Source organism: Diabrotica virgifera, chromosome 1 (assembly GCF_917563875.1).
Source record: "Diabrotica virgifera virgifera chromosome 1, PGI_DIABVI_V3a".
NCBI lineage: Eukaryota > Metazoa > Arthropoda > Insecta > Coleoptera > Chrysomelidae > Diabrotica > Diabrotica virgifera.
The window spans coordinates 119,746,267-119,764,418 of NC_065443.1; the positions used below are offsets into that span (position 1 = coordinate 119,746,267).

Genomic DNA, 18,152 nt, shown 5'->3' on the forward strand with positions numbered 1-18,152 from the left:
TACAGTAAGGAAATGTGTTTATTTCTTAAGAGTGTTAAAACATATTTTATTTAATGTAAACAACAACAATAATTAAATTACCCGTTTATACAGAGTGTCCCAAAAAGATTGGTCATAAATGATACCACACATTTTGGGGTCAAAAATAATTCGATTAAACCTAACTTACTTTAGTACAAATATGCTCATAAAAAAGTTACAGCCCTTTGAAGTTACAAAATGAAAATGGATTTTTTTCAATATATGGAAAACTATTAGAGATTTTTTTATTGAAAATTGACATGTATCATTCTTATGGCAGGAACATCTTAAAACAAAATTATAGTGAAATTTGTCCACCACATAAAAATTTTATGGGGGTTTTGTTCCCTTAAACCCCCCCAAACTTTTTTGTACGTTCCAATTAATTCATTATTGTGGTACCATTAGTTAAACACAACGTTTTAAACCTTTTTTGCCCCTTAGTATTTTTTCGGTAAGCCAGTTTTTATCGAGATGCAGCTTCTTTTTTTTTAATATATTTACATAAATATTTTATGGGGATTTTTTGTTCCTTTAAACCTCCAAATGTTTGTGTACGTTCCAATTAAACTATTATTGTGGTACTATTAGTTAAACACAGTGTTTTAAAACTTTTTTGTCTCTTAGTCTTTTTTTGATAAGTCACCTTTTATCGAGATGCGGCTACTTTTTCAAAATATACCTAAAAATGTAAATTATAAATAAATTTTCAGATTATTAACAGGTCTATTTAATCGTACTTAGTACTTAACGATATAAAAATATGTGGTGGATTCGAAAAATATTCAAAATATCTCGATAAAAACTGGCTTATCGAAAAAGTACTAAGAGACAAAAAAGTTTTAGACACCTTTTGTTTAACTAATGGTGTCACAATATTAATTTAATTGGAACGTACACAGAAGTTTGGGGGGTTGAAGGGAACAAAACCCCCAAAAAATTTTTATGGGGTGCATAAATTTCATTTATTTTTTTAAGATGTTGCTGCCATAAGAATGCCACATGTTTATTTTCAATAAAAAATCTCTAAGAGTTTTCGATATATTAAAAAAATCGATTTTCATTTTGTAACTTGAAAGGGCTGTAACTTTTTTTGTGTGCACTATTGTATATAGGTAAGTGAGGTTCAATCAATCTATTTTTGACCACAGAATATGTGGTATAATTTATGACCAATCTTTTCGGGACACCCTGTATATACAAGAAAAAAAATTAATGTACTTTCAGTATATTTTTCATACTTTAGTCGACTTTTCGGCACACGTTGCTGCAACATTTTAAACCATTTGCACATACTGCGTATATGGGATCACCTCCACATGGTTCGCCTTCAGCTAAAAAAAATAATAAAAATTATTAGCTTTTTGTCTTGCTAATGCATTGATTATAAATCAAATGAATGGCGTCATAGTACAAATTCATTAAAGCCTGTGTACCGGGTGTCCCAATAAGAATGGCTCTCGGCCATATCTCAGGAACCGTTTATAGTACAGCGTTGAGAAAAAAATATTTATAACAAAAGTTGCATCGGGAAAAGCCTGGAAATGATTTTCATAATTGTAGGTCCACCGCTAGAGGGCGTAATTGAATATCAAAAATTTAAAAATCAAAATTTTACAAAAGTTACCTAATGAAAGGGCACTGGAAATTCAATCATCGCATTCTTCATAAAATTTTGCGCATATTTGATTTCGCAAGTTTAAGTCTACCTTTACAAATGAGGCTCTTACATTGACGAAAAAGAGCTGTTTTCAACAAGATCAAGTGTGCAAAATTCGATTTAGCAGAACCGGACTTACAGCCATTTTTTCATAAGAAGGTTCCCACTCGCCCCCACCTCTTATTTGCAAAGGTCGACTTAAACTTGTGAAATGAAATATGCGCAGAATTTTATGAAGAATACGATGATTGGGTTTCCAGTTCCCTTTCATTAGGTAAATTTTGCAAAATTTTGATTTTTTAATTTTTGATATTTAATTACGCCCTCTAGCGGTGGACTTACAATTATAAAAATAATTTCCAGGCTTTTCCCAAGACAACTTTTGTTATAAATATTTTTTTCTCAAAGCTGTACTATAAACGGTTCCTGAGATATGGCCGAGAGCCATTCTTATTGGGACACCCGGTATATTTATCGATCGGTATCAATCGTATCTTCCATGTTTCGGTGTGCGCTACCTCGTCAGAAATCTGGATAGAATACGAATTCATAAGCAGACAAGTAAACGAATGTTTTATTGAAAAATTCTTTGTAAAAGGTATAAAAACTTTAATTAAAATCCCTTTCAGGGCTACATCACAACAGACCATTTTCGGTTTTCTTACAAAAGCATCATCAGTGTTAAAATAAACCGGTTGAACGTTAGCTGAGCCACCAAAGAAATACCAGGGTAAGAAACCTTTAAATAGTATATCATCATTTTATAAATTAGTGCTTGAAAATCCATATGATGAATATAATTTATAAGGAATTATGCCCTTAGGTAAAGTATGAACCTTGCTATCACGTGGGATGTAAAGTGAGTTGTTTTTGTCTCTACATTACGACTGTCAGATGGCAACTGAATAAAAGTTAAGTGCTGTTTCTGAACGGTGTCAAAAACAAACTGACAATGGACACCGTTTTTGACATCGTTCAGAAACAGCACTTAACTTTCATTCACTTGCCAAATGACTCTCGTAAAGTAGTGACAAAAACAATTCACTTTACGTACCACGTGATAAAAAGGTTCATAATTTACTTAAGGGCATAATTTCTTATAAATTATATCCATCATATGGAATTTCAAGCAAATATGCATTTATAAAATAGCTGGATGGATAACACGACTCCATAGAGTCGTGAATGTAGGACCGGAATTAAAGTATACTCGAGAAAAACGAAATGCACAAAATTGAATGAAAAAAGGTGTACATAAATTTTTATGACCTCTCTTTCTGTTTATGATACACGTTTTGAATAATACAATAAGCTTTGTACAAATAAATAAGTAAGTAAATAAGATCTTACTGGTTGTTGTTTGTTTTGACGAATGGAATATTACTATACGCTGTTTTTAAACCAGAAGGAGTAAACTCAAAGAGAGATTCACACCCAATAAGGCCAGTAGAAAAATTACCAAATACATATTCTTTCATAATCATGGCATCAACACTCCTAGCGGAGTGATTGCCGCCTTCTTTGGGCTTTTCCGATTCGTTTGTCGCGGTGAATCAATCCGCATTAACATTTTGGTTTTACAATTGGTTGTGTGACTTGGCATCTTCTACAATTTTTCGCCATTCGTTCCTGTTTTTGCTTATGGTTGCCCATTCTCTGACTCCCATCTTCTTAAGGTCCTCGACTATCTGGTTCTCCCATTTAGTTTTGGGTCTTCCTCGTGGTCTACCTGATACAGGTCTCCATTTAAAAATGTTCTTGATAACGGCTTCTAAATTCCTCCTTTCTATATGTCCCATCCATCTGAGTCTCTGGGCCTTGATAAATCTGACGATGTCTTTTCCTTTCAGAAGTTTTCTTACTTCGTGGTTCATGAGTTTTCTAAATTCATTATTACCGAAGTTTAGTGGTCCTGCTATCCTCCGAATTATTTTCCTTTCTAGGATCCTCAATCTATCTTCCTCTTTCTGTGCCAGACACATTACTTCAGCACCATATGTGATTACTGGTCTAATTGCTACTTTCTAAATTTTCAGTTTTGTATTCTGAGTAAGCTTCTTATTTTTGAGGAAGCTACTGTATTTCCAGTAGGTTCTGTTTCCTGCCTGGATTATTTCATCAATTACGATGCTTCTACCATTAGTTCCAGTAACTGAAACTCCAAGATATTTAAAGTGTTCTACCTTTTCAAATTCATATTCACCAATATTTAAGCTTGTCACATTAACTGGGTTTTTTCTTGAGCACGTTAGGTATTTTGTTTTGTTTTGATTTACTTCTAAACCCTTTTTGTATGCTTCTTTACACAACTTAGTAAATTCTTCCTTTAAACTGTTTATTTTTCTGCTAATTAATGCTATGTCGTCAGCATACGCCACAAGTTGCGACGTTGCTTTTATTTCTGTAGCTCTTATTGTTCCTTCTATACCTAGCGACATTAAGTCGCCTTGTCGTACTCCACTTATTGCTATTTCTGTATATTTGGTGATTCCGTTATCTGTAATTATTGCTGCAATCGATCCTTTCATTGTCATTTTCGTAAGCTTTATAAGTTTCATTGGTATATCTACTTTTTTCATGTCTTCTATTAGGTCGGGTCTTGTTAAGCTGTTAAAGGCTTGCTTGAAGTCTATGAAAAGGATGTGTAAGTCGATATCATATTCGTAATATTTCTCAATTGACCGTGTGATTATGTGAACTGCGTCTATTTTTGACCTTCCCTCTCTCAATCCGTGCTGGTATTCTCCTGTTTTAGTTTCAATGTATTTGGTGAGTTTTTGTCTGATTAGTGACGATATTTTATAGCAGCTGTTTAACAGTGTTACTCCTCTATAGTTGTTACATTTTGAGGTGTCCCCTTTCTTGAGAATCGGAAATATCCATCCAGTTTTCCATTCTTCAGGCATTCTTTCTTCTTTCCAAATCCTTATTATTCCTTATTGGTTGATAATGTCTGCCTTTGACGGTAATCCATAAATATTAAATTATACTACCACGTCGCTAAAGAGTTCAAAAAACAACTGCTTTTATTTAAATGCAGACTAAAAATCTAGAAATTAAAGAAAGAACACAGAAAACACCAAAAATCGCAGATACCTGTAACTTAATAACTAACATATCAATTTTAAATGCCATGAGTGTCAAAATTTAATAAATGTCAATAGTGTCAATATTTCGTAGTGGAGTATTGCGTAGTCAAGGTAGTGGAGTAAACTTGCCTAAAATAATTACGGCACGGTAAATGTGAATCACTCCTCTTAGTTTAAAAACGGGGATAGGTATATATTAAAATATATCGCCACCGCGAACAAATAAGTAAGAATATTAATTGTTACTCTAATAAAAATAATTCGTTTGTTACGCTTAATCAAAGACTTAATCATACTTACACACTACGTTAATAGGTCTGGATCCCGCGTATGAAAAAAAAGTTGATTAATAGCAAGCTTAAAATTTGTTACTAGCTATAAGGGTGTCTAGTCGGATAAACTTTGATATATGGGAACACTGGAACAGGGGCAGTTTTAATTGCGGAACAGGTTAAAAATTGGGAACGCTCAGACCACGAAAATGGCACATTTATTTTGTCCGACAGAACAGAATTAAACTCTCCGAACAGAGATTAAACTCTCATGCAAAAATCAGACTGCTATTTATCACCTGTCATAATTCCTGTCATTTGACATATTCTACATGTTCCACTCATTAAAACGCCCATTTGGTTATAAATAGCAGTCTGATTTTTGCATGAGAGTTTATTCTCTGTTCGGAGAGTGTAAGTCTGTTCTGTCGGACAAAATACATGTGCCGTTTTCGTGGTCTGACCGTTTCAAATTTTTAACCTGTTCCATAATTAAAACTTCCCCTGTTCCAGTGTTCCCATATATCAAAGTTTATCCGACTAGACACCCTTAAGCTAATAACAAATTTTCAGCTTGCTCTTAATCAACTTTTTTTTTCATACGTGGGATCCAGACCTATAAAGCAAGTTGTACAGCATACACATTGTTCAGGCCACATTTTCTGAACTTGTGTAGCATTGCACACTCTTTCCATAGGACAGAAAAACTTTTTATTGTCACAATAAGTCGGTCCACAACCTTGTTTATCCTCGTGACAGGATGCACCAAATATAACCGGTAATGCAAGACAAACTAGCGTTGCTGATAATACTATGAAACGAGACACATTTGCTTTAATATTAGCAGTGTGAGTTGAATAATTTTTTTGCATTATTTATAGTAAAAAATCAAAGTGTGTAAACGTTGTTAATGATAAGAAGGGAAATATTAATATTATTATGACAGTATTTGCATATGTACAGGGTGTTTCACGATAAGACTAAATTAAAATATAGTACTAAACACTAACACTGATAAAACGGTGAATTTTACCCCATACCCAAAGGAAATTATGGCTGATTTATCTAAGGACGGGGCTTGGACCGGACGTCACCGCTGTCGTGCGGAGCACGTTGAAGAATCGTGTGATATGAAACACATTGTCTAGTTTATAGTACAATGGGACGGAGCGGCAACGGGGAAGTGCGCCGTCCATTGTTCCACGACTCGTATCGTGTATAAAGTAGAACAGAAGGATACATAGGTCTGAGAAACACAAACGAAAAGGGTGATAAGCTTATCGAATTCTGCCAAAACAATAATTTTATTTAAAAAAATAGGTATGTTCTTTATTATGCTTAATCAAAGTCAATGATATACTTACAAACTACGTCAAGGCATACAGTATTCGGACAGCATATACATTGTTCAGGCCATTTTATCTGAACTTGTGTATCATTGCAGATTCTCAATATACGAGGACAGACTGTCTTATTGTCACAATAATGCGGACTGCACCCTTTTTTGTTTTCATTACAGTGGTGACACGATGCACTAAATATAACCGGTAATACTAAATAAAATACCGTTGTCAACAATACTATAAGACGAAGCATATTGACGGTAATATTAGCAGTGTGTGTTGAATACATTTTTTGCTTTATTTATAGGCGAAAGGCAAAGTGTGTAAATATTGTTGATGATAAGAGGGAAAACATTAATTTTATTATGACTGTATTTGCATATGTACATGGTATTTTACAATATAACTGAATTATAACGATAATGCTAAACACTAATATTAAAAAAGGGGTAGTAAATTTCATCATATACTCAAACGAAATTGTACTCATAAAATTAAACCAGAGCAAACCCAAAATAAACATTAAGTATATAAGTTTAAACGTTTAAAAGTACAAAACCTATGGTCGCATGAAGGCCACGAGCATAAGTGAATCTATACTGGTGCTCCGATGAGAGTAAGGTAAACCCGAAATACGTATAAGCAAAGTCCATAGTAAATGCTCCAGTGGCGGCTCGTGATTTTTGAAGTTATACTTCTTTACGCGCGATATGAGGGTGAATTTTTTTATATTAAAACGTACGATCCGGGCGCATGCGCGTTATAACTTTGTTCTGATTGGATGTTCAAATGACATGTCAAAAATTATCCAATATAGCAGCTTTAGCACAGCTGTGGTGTGGACCGTTGACGGTTTGGTTATGTATGGTTGTTGCGTTTTAAAATTTATGGAAGAGAAACAACAAACAAAGGTTAGTTAATAGTTTTACTGCCTTTTTGAAGTTATACTTCTTTAGGCGCGATTTCATTGAGGGTGAAATTTTAGTAATCTGCGCACACAGGCAGTATGGAGTTCGTTACTAAATGTTTTAATGTATGTATTTATCAGTCCAGAAAAGGTGTGGAAAGAATATATTAGTGTTCTTAAATATATTTTTCTACAAACGTGTTAAAAATGCGATTTATAGCATTCCATAAGAGCGTTAAAAATGCTATTTTGAAGCATCGGTGCTTTAAAAATTTTAAGGCACTGCAGTTAAAAGTGAATTGTCAAATTGTGAAACGTCAAAATATTTATATTTCATTTAGTAACATTAATAGATATTAATAATACCTATTTACGAATGTTTCTTCTAAAATTTAGGAATATATTAATTTTATAATACATTTAAGTATGTAGTAATTTTCTTTACAATTTTTACTTACCAATTTGTTTTGGTTATACCTAATATCGCCGTTGTCTAGCAAGTGTCGGCGTAGATTAGCGGTATGTGTTTTTAGCTACGGACCTGTTAGTACTTGGTTCGATTCCCACATAAGGATATTTTTTTTGTTTATTATTAATGGTTATTGACATCTTAGATTATTATTATATGGACTTATAAATGATTAAAAATAATTAAAAATAATTAAAATAATTAGTCGGGATGTTTCCCAACTATTTACCGGGTTGCAAATTTATAATAATTGCCTATTTCAAAATGCACTTTTGAAATGAATTTTTCTTATGCACAAATGCAATTTCAGATTTTTTATTCATTACAATAGTTCACAAAATTTCCTGACTTTCTCACGAATCCAACGCACCAAACTGCATTAAAATCCGGCTTACTGCGCCAAAAATCGAGAGTAAGGCCTTTTTTGTGCTTCAATGCCTCGACTAACTCGGCCAGAGATCGAGAGGTCGTGAGTTAGAATCCAGTGCAATCCTATACTTTTTTTATTTTTTTTTTGAAAGCGGTAAGCACAAAATTAGTTTAGTGTTTAAAAAAAAATTAAAACAAAGTGTTTAAAGTATATTTATTTTTAAGAAATCATATAATAGAAGTATAACTTCTTACGTGCGTACAAAGTACACACTCATTCTTTTTTCAATAGGGGAGGCTATACCTAACTGTAAATTATCTAGACAAATTTGCACTAGCAAAAAACATCCGCCAAAAAAATCTAATTTAAGGCCCCATTTTTTTGACCATTTTTTATTTACATTTTGTGATATCATCATAATTCATAATTATTTCATAATATCATATCATTTTAAAAATAGTTAGTATAATTATTGTAAAAGTGTTTTACCAAAGTTTGTGTCGTTTATTTGTTAACAATTCTATCTCTGTAAGTAGATATGCATATCAAAATAAATACAGATTTGAAGTTTTGCAGTCCATACAGGTTGAAGGTTTACATTGTTTAAGATACTCAATTGAATTTTTTTTAATTCTAAAAGCGGCTTACTCTTCGAATGCAAAAACACGGTAAATTACCGATATTTTACTTTGCATTACAGATATCGGAAAAAGTTATTTAAACAAGTGGTTCCAAATATTATTCTAATCCCACATACCAAATTTCATCACAAAATTCGCACTTTTAGTTTTTTCAATATTTGTAGTCAGGATCCTAAAATCCGCAGAGGAGGCTGCTGGCCGAAAAATCTCACTTGCCCGATCTCCGGGCAGCGTGTGCGTTAAGGGATGTGCAGCTCTGTGGCGTGTGTAACAAATGTATGGGGAGGCTAAGCCTCCCTTGCCTCCTCTGACCAGCCGCCACTGAAATGCTCTGTTCTGTAACCAAATCTGAATCATCTTTACTTTCATTTTATTTGTATTTACTTTTGTGAGTAAAATATCGTTCCACGATAAGACTAAATTAAAATAGAGTACTAAACACTAACACTGATAAAGCGGTGAATTTCAACCCATACCCAAACGGAATTAATGCTGATTTATCTTAGGACGGGACGTGGACGAGACGTCACGGCTGTCTTGCGGAGCACGTTGAAGAATCGTGTTATATGAAACACATTGTTAAATAAAACGGGATAATACCCTTTTCATTTTTATTAAGGGGGACTACTTATTTTTAGGTTCACTGATGATGGACTGATAAGTCCGAAAACGTTCTGAACGTAATCCTTTTGGATTTTTAATTTTTTTTTAATTTTTATTAAATATACCAACTACACCAGGAAGTTTTACTTCACGTTAAATTTTATTTAACTAGATGGTATACAGCCAACATTCGGGTATTATACCGTTTTATTTATGTAGTCGAAACATATTGTCTAGTTTATAGTACAATGGGACGGAGCGGCAACGGGGAAATGCGCCGTCCATTGTTCCACGACTCGTATCGGACACGCCCCGTCCTAACATAAATCTGGCTTTACACTCGTGCACTTAAACCAGAGCAAATCCAAAATAAATATTATACATGTCTATGCTCCAAATGGGACAGACCAGAGAGCAATATTGAAACTGCTATGAAGATAAAGTCAATATGTTCAAATTTTTGGGAAATATACTAATATACACTCACTCACACAAAATTCCGACTAAAATTTTTTGACTAAGTTTGACAATTTTTAACTTTATTATTATTAATTTCGTCCCTACCATTTTCAACTATCGAATGTGAAAAATCGGGTTTTTCAGATTCGATACCTTGCCCTCGCATTATACGTGATACATCTTGTGGCAAATTCTCGTTATTGTAGCTTGATTAGGAGCCCGGGAAATATGCTGTTTAATCCATCGAATATGAACATTTTTTCATTTGGTTGACTGCAAACTGACGAAAAGGGTTATATTCGATATTTTGTTTTGTATAAATATAACTAAAGGTATATTTGTACAACGCTAAATGTCGAATGTGTCACATTCGTTAGTTTGTGTTGTAATTTATTCAACAGTTATTCAATTATAATCTGTAAACTGTCGAAAATGCTAAACTGCTGAGAAGAATAAAATGCACGTGTTTACAATTAGTGCGAATTTAGTTTCAGTATCGCTTCCAAGAAATTCTTGTGAGGCAGTTTATGATTTCATTTTAACGGATTTTCATTATTTGATTATACAGTTTATACAGATTATACAAGATTCGCTAATATACATTCGCTACTTTGAATCATCGGACCGAAACAAATCTTTGATTAATACAAACTGCAAAGTAACGAATGTGATTTTTTGGAAAGAAAAAAATTACAAGCAGTTCAAATTTGTTATCAATCTAACAAGGATTAAACATTACATACAAAAAAATATAAAATTTTTCCCATTTGTCAATGCGTTGATTTAGGAGTCTCTAAAAAATAGTTATTTTGCTCTCCTGAAAAGTACCACTTTTCACATTCGATAGTTGGAAATGGCAGGGACGATTTGTGCTTCGATTTTCAAGATTATTGCATCAGTTTGTAGGTACATGTATTAATGTCGTTTGTTATTATTCCGGTAACAAAAAATTGCTTAGGTAGCATTCTCCTAACTTTAAAAAACTGGAAAAATTGAAGTGCTGATTTTGTTTCGCAGTTCTTTTTATTATCTCGAAGGCATCCCTAAAATTTTGTTTTTTCAATTATCCGAATATTTCTTTTATTGTAAGAACTGCACAATTTTTTGTAAATAAAAAAAAACACTAACTCATAAACATAAATACAGTGAGGTCTATTTTTATGCGGATTTTTTATGCGGTTTTGAAATTGTGCGGTTTGCATTTCATCCGAAAATTCATCCCAAAAAATTTCTATTATTAACTATTATGATTAAATATTAACCATTCACATCCAGATGTCAGTAAAGTGAGCGTTTGCAATTCGGGGATTTCCCTTTATTTACATTGATCCCCTATTATTTACATTTGTAACACATGTACACATATTATTCATTCGATGCCAAACAGATTGCGAGCAGTCCTTGCTGCGAGAGGTGGACATACCCGCTATTGAATCGTTTTGTTTTGTTATTAATTTTGTTTTGTGTAATTAATTTTAGTGCGTTTGATACTTTTAAATAGATAAACCTTCAAAGCAGTATTTTTATTTACACCTTTTACAAAAAAAGAAATATTCGGATAATTCAAAAAACACAATTTTGGTGATGCTACCGAAATAATATGAAAGGAGTATGAAACAAAATTAGCTCTTAAATTTTTCCACAGAATTTTTTAAAACTAGGGAAACATATAACGCTTCCATTCACCCCGTATAATGGCATCGAGGCAAAATTTTTTAGTCAACGGAGTAATAACAGATAATATCAATATATATACCTACACACTGATGCAAGAATAAAGCAGTAAATAAAATTAGAATCGCCCTAATGATATCCAATCTCCGATAGGAGAGGCACTCAAAGAAGAAGAAGAATTTCCTCGGCATCCTGTATGATTTATAAATTTTGAAAATGTCAGGAGGTGTAACCAAAGAAAGTATTCCACCTGTGGTCAATCTGGTGGTATGGAGACGATATTTATTGTCGTTTTCTGTGCTACTTCGATTGATAACTTACTTTGTTTTTCGGTAGATGGCCTTACTTCATCCGTGACATTTCTTTCTTTGCAATTCGGAAAGGCCTAAATTGTGGTACTTACGTGGAAGAATCTGAAGAAGAGGATATGGAACTACTGATGAGGGGGAAATAACCCCCGAAACCGGTATATACTCTTCCTGCACTCTCAAATTTGACCATAGTATTATGCAGCTGCTGGTTGCAAAGAAATTGAGAATGTTTATACATTTTTAATAAAGTTTGAAATTGTCAAAATTGATGAGAAATAATTTATAGTGGCACAATTTTGTGCCCGTGGTGAGTGTATAGAGTATATAGAGTGGATACATTCGGTCTGGGAACCACAAACGAAAAGGGTGATAAGCTTATCGAATTCTGCCAAAACAATAATTTTGTTTAAAAAAATACGTATATTCTTTATTATGCTTAATCAAAGTCAATGATATACTTACAAACTACATCAAGGCATACAGTATTCGGACAGCATATACATTGTTCAGGCCATTTTATCTGAACTTGTGTATCATTGCAGAGTTTCATTATAAGAATGCAGATGTTCTTATCGTCACAATAATCCGGCCCGCACCCTTTTTTGTTTTCATTACAGTAGCGACACGATCCAGCAAATATAACCGGTACAACCAAATAAAGTACCGTTGTTGATAATACTATAAGACGAAGCATATTGACGGTAATATTAACAGTGTGTGTTGAATACATTTTTTGCTTTATTTATAGGCAAAAAGCAAAGTGTGTAAATATTGTTTATGATAAGAGGGAAAACATTAATATTATTATGACTGTATTTGCATATTATGTACAGGGTATTTTCCAATAAAACTGAGTTATAACGATAATACCAAACACTAATATTAAAAGAGCGGTAGTAAATTTCACCACATACTCAATTGAAATTGTACTTATAAAATTAAACCAGAGCAAACCAAAATAAAGACGATGGACAGACGACGTCAAAAGGATTGCTGGGAATTGGTTGCAGAAAGCCAAGATCGACAAAACTGGAAGAAATTAGGGGAGGCCTATGTTCAACTTTGGATGCAGAAGGCTGGATGGTGAGGATAATATAAGTTATAATAATAATAGTCTACCGTTTTATACCGCTCCTACGGTATACAAGCGGTAGGGCCTACGGTATACAAGGAAGGTAGCAGGGCCAGTGCTACGCTTCAACCGCATATTATTACCCCTGGTTTTACCCAAGGTACATATTTTATTCAGGCCGAGTAGACCTGGGGCTTATAGACATTTTTTAAAAATGTCTAGCTTTTCTGGCCAGCGGTGGGATTTGAACTCTAGCCTACCAGCACTCGAGCCAAGCATACTACCGCCTGAGCTACGCCGGCCCTTGATATAAGTTTAAACGTTTAAATGTACAAAACCTATTTTCCCTTGAAGGCCAGGAGCATAAGTGAATCTATACAGGTGCTCCGATGAGAGTAAGGTAAACCCGAAATACGTATAAGCAAAGCCCATAGTAAATGCCCTATTCTGTAATCAAATCTGAATCAACTTTATTTCCATTTTGTTTGTTTTTACTTTTGTGAGTATAAAAGGAACTAGTTCACTAAAGATTGTTATCAAAATAAATATATGGATAAATTATAGATCCCTTTGTCGATTAATTTATCACTTTGTATTGCATTATATTTACATCTTGAAATGCATCAGAGGATAACAATTCGAATTTTATTTCCTTACTCTTTGAGCTAACTATGATGATACAAGTGTATGCTCGAACTGGGAACAGAACAGAGAGCAATATTGAAACATGCTACGAAGACAGGCAATATTTTAAAATTTTAGGCCAATATAATTAAAATAGTATGGAAAGAAAAAGTAGAAGAATTTAAAGAAGGATACGGCCTGGGAAACAAAAACGGAGGGGGTGGTAGCTCATCGAATTTTGTCAAAACAATAAATTTGGTGTTTAAATACGTATATGTATATTGTTTATTCATCATTCTCTTGGCCTTATCCCTATGCGGGGTCGGCTTCCCTAAATGCATTTCTCCACACATTTCTATCTTGGGTCATATCAATGTTAATCCCCTTTACCAACATGTCCTTCCTTATCGTCTCCCCCCAGGTCTTCTTTGGTCTTCCTCTCCTACTCCTTCCAGGAATCTACACTTCAGCTCTTCTTTGTATTGGGTGATTAACGTCTTGACGTTGAACATGACCAAACCATCTTAACCTATGCTCTCTCATTTTTGGCATCAATTGGTGCCACACCTAGACTTCCCCTAATATAGTCATTTCTAATTTTATCCTTCTTTGTCACTCCACTCATCTATCTAAGCATTCTCATTTCCGCCACATGCATTCGTTGTTCCTCTTTCTTTTTCACTGCCCAACATTCAGTTCCATACATCCTAGCCGGTCTTATGGCTGTTTTATAGAATTATCCCTTCAGCTTCATTGGAGTTTTTTTGTCACACCACACACCACTCGCTTCTTTCCACTTCATCCATCCAGCCCTAATTCTACTGCATCCATCTCCATCTAATTCTCCATTACTCTGTTATACCGATTCCAGGTACTTAAAACTATTGCTTTTTACAATCAGTTCACCATCCAAAGATACCATTTTATTTGTAGTAACTCCATCTTTAAATGAACATTCCAAACACTCTGTTTTTGTCCTACGAAGTTTTAAACCTTTTTCCTCCAGAGCTTGCCTCCACTGTTCCAGTTTTTGTTCTAAGCCCCTTTTACTATTTCCCACTAACACGACATCATCAGCATACATTAAGCACCATGGAATTTTACCCTGTAGTTTCGCTGTTATTTGGTCCCAAACCAATGAAAATAAATACGGACTAAGCACAGAGCCTTGGTGCAATCCTACTTTCATATGAAATTTATCAGTTCCTCCCACACCTGTCCTAACACTAGTCGTTACTCCCTCATACATATCCCTCACACTCTTTACCAATTCACCCCGGATTCCTTTTTTATTGAGTGCCCACCAGAGAATCTCTGAGTCCATATGAGCATTTGTTTCTTTACTCCTGTATTTTTCCATCAACTGCCTTATAATGAAAATTGCATCTGTTGTTGATCTGCCCTGCATAAAGCCAAATTGATTCTCGGATATTTCGCTCTCTTCACGTATCCGTCTATCAATTACTCTTTCCCATATTTTCATGGTGTGGCTAAGCAGTTTTATAGCCCTGTAGTTTGTACATTTTTGTATATCTCCCTTGTTTTTGTAAACAGGTATACTGCTTCTCCATTCGTCTGGAATTTGTCCAACTTCCATAATTCTATTAAATAGGCCTGCTAGCCACCTTGTTCCTGTCTCTCCCAATGCTCTCCATTCTTCCCCAGGAATATCATCTGGTCCTACCGCTTTTCATTTCTTTATTTTTTGAAGCGCTTGAGCCACTTCCTCGTCTGTTATTTTGGTGACCATTGCTGCTACTGTCTCCGTTGACTCTACAGGCTGTCTGTCAAATTCTTCATTTAATAAGCTGTCAAAGTACTTTCTCCATATCTTTTTGATATCTCGTTCGTGAACTAGTATTTTATTATTTTCATCTCGAATACATCTAATCGAATTAAACATATTGTATATTGTTTATGTATTATGTATATATTGGATATGTATATTGTTTACTACAATTAATTAAAATCAATGATATATATACACTACGTTAAAGTAAGTTGGACAGCATAATACATTGTTCAGGCCATGTTTTCTGAACTTGTGTATCATTGCAGAGTCTATTATAAAAAGGACATACTTTATTATTGTCACAATAAATCGGTCCGTACCCTTTTTTGTTTTCATTGCAGTGACACGATGCACCAAATATAACCGGTAATACTAAATAAAGGACCGTTGTTGTTGATAATACTATAATAGGGGAGTGCATTTAGATTTTCACTTCGGAAAAAATCAAACAAGATAAAACTTTTTGTAATTTCATTAAGAAATGTTTAATAAACAACATATCAAAAATTCTACTCGAGAAGTGGGTGCTTCATTTTTTATTAAACAAATGAACAGCGAAGTTAGATGTTTTTTTAAATAACTCCGAAAATATAATTTTTAGAAGAAAACTGACTTGGCCATTGAAAAATTCAGAAAATTTTACAAAAAAAAACCTTATATAAAGATTTTTCTGAAATTAAATCTCTAGCTTCTGTAATTTTTTATTTATAACGCTAAAGTCACCCTTCTCACACACATTGGCGCACTGTAAACTAGCGTTGGAAGAAGTGCACGATTGAGTTTCTTAATGTAATTCTTTAACTAATGGATCAAAAGAAATTTTACAAATTGGACATGAAATAAGATGAAATAAGCTATCTTATGGTTGTAATAAAAAGAAATAAAATGTATGGACATAAGTACGGTGTGAGCGGAAAGTGAGCCTTACATGAATTTTGTTTAAAAATGATTTAAAAATGTGCAACTAATACAATTTTACTTATAAAACTCTCAAATTTGCACAACTTAACTCTCAATCATCTTAAACGATGTTTTATTCGAAAAAAATCTCAAAAATTTAATTAAAATAATACGATGTCTCAAAAAATGTAATTTTTGAAAACTTCGTAGTTTTACAGAATTCCCACCATTTTAAGACGGTATTACTCAAGTTTGAATAAATCTAATACAATTTTTTTGCTATTTTTTTAAAGCCTGGGATGTAGTCGTTAGAAAACACAGAATTATTTTAGTTTAAAAATGAAATAAACAATTTATTTTTGAGAAAACTAAGAAAGATAACAAAAATGTAATACAAAAACCGAAAATTACCAGCTGAAAAAATGTATATACAGAGTGGTCAAAACTTTTTTCTGTAAAACTTACCCAAAATACATTTAACAATAAGCTTTAGCAATAATAAATGTTCAACAAAAAAATTTCTTTTAGCTCTTTACAGTATGTCTGCGTAACTTGGAACCTATTGATAACTTTTTTAATATCAGTTTTACGAAAGAAAGTTATTCTTTATAAAATACTCTGCATCATATATAACATAAGATGCAACCATCAAATATCAAATTTTGTGAATTTTGTACGAGGTATGTCAAAAAATATGAATTTCACTCAAGAGTAAAGTACCTTTATATTTCACAATATCGAAAATTTTTATAAAGAAAAGTTGTTTGGAATTAAAAACTATGTTCCAATATGTAATTATATCCTTCTAATCGAAAATTTGTTTTTTTTTAATATTCTTTCTAATACATTTTAATTTTTATTATTATTGTGAAAATTTTTGTTTATCTTTTTTTTAAGAATGAAATTCCATATTTGCTTGATTGGATTCTACTTGTTTTTCATTTAAATATCCGCCATTTTCGATCCGGCATTTTGAAATTTAAATTTTTAATCTTTAATTCGGTTTCAACAATCTGTTAAAAATAAAGACAATAGATGTTTTAGAAAAATGTTCTTTTTTATGTTCTTTTTAGAAAATCCGCATTTTGGATCCGCCATTTTATAGTTTATAATGTTAACATTTAAGTTAGGTTTATCAAAGCACTCAAAAATAAATATATGTAGAAATAAATATATTTTGTAAAGAAATTATGATTTTACAACTATTTTTTAAGTTATTCGCCATTTTGGATCTGCCAGTTTATAATTTAAATTATCAAAATTTGATTCAGGTTCAGCAACCTCTCAAAAATATCCACATATATGCAAACAAACACGTTTTATAAAAAAATTCAGATTTTACAACTACTTTTTAAGGATTTTTAGGAAAAAATCCGCCATTTTGAATCCGCCATTTTGAACTTGCAAATTGTAATGTCAGATTCGGTTTCAGCATAATCAAAACTAAAATAAAAACATTTTTTATCAAAATAAAATGTTGAATTCACCCAAATTCTTAAAATTATTTATACAAAACAATTGTTATTGTTTAAACAATTAATAAACAATTAGCGGCGAAATTTTTGAGTAGAACTTTTTACTTTAACATATTTATAAACTAACAAAAAAAGTTTTAGAAAAATATAACCTTGTTTGATTTTTTCCGAAACATTGTATCTTTTCGTTCTAATTGCACTCCCCTATAAGACGAAGCATAATATTGATGGTAATATTAGCAGCGTGTGTTGACTAAATGTTTTGCTTTATATACAGGCAAAACACAAAGTGTGCAAACTTCGTTGATGATAAGACGCAAAATATTAATATTATTATGACTGTATTTGCATTATGTACAGGGTGTTTCACGATGCTGATAAATTATACCGATTATTTCATTCATAGGAGATTCTGACCAATAGAAAGCTACAGAAATCTGAATTAAATCGATAATTTTTGATAATCTCCC

At 32.8% G+C, this 18,152-nt stretch overlaps 1 protein-coding gene across 6 annotated transcripts in view; it reads right to left on the reverse strand.

The window, feature by feature from the left end:
* LOC114330562 (keratin-associated protein 5-6) overlaps nt 1–18,152 on the reverse strand; it is a 52,663-nt gene continuing 34,511 nt past the window's right edge. For 4 of the 6 annotated variants that reach the window (XM_028279943.2, XM_028279937.2, XM_028279942.2 and 1 more), the window contains exon 2: nt 1–1,355. In XM_028279943.2, the coding sequence (XP_028135744.2) occupies nt 1,264–1,355 (92 nt within the window). In that variant the 3' untranslated portion in view covers nt 1–1,263. Of the gene's footprint in view, nt 1,356–6,406; nt 6,666–12,281; nt 12,545–18,152 lie in introns of those variants that run through there. The other 2 variants (XM_028279939.2, XM_028279940.2) reach the window with 2 other exon arrangements.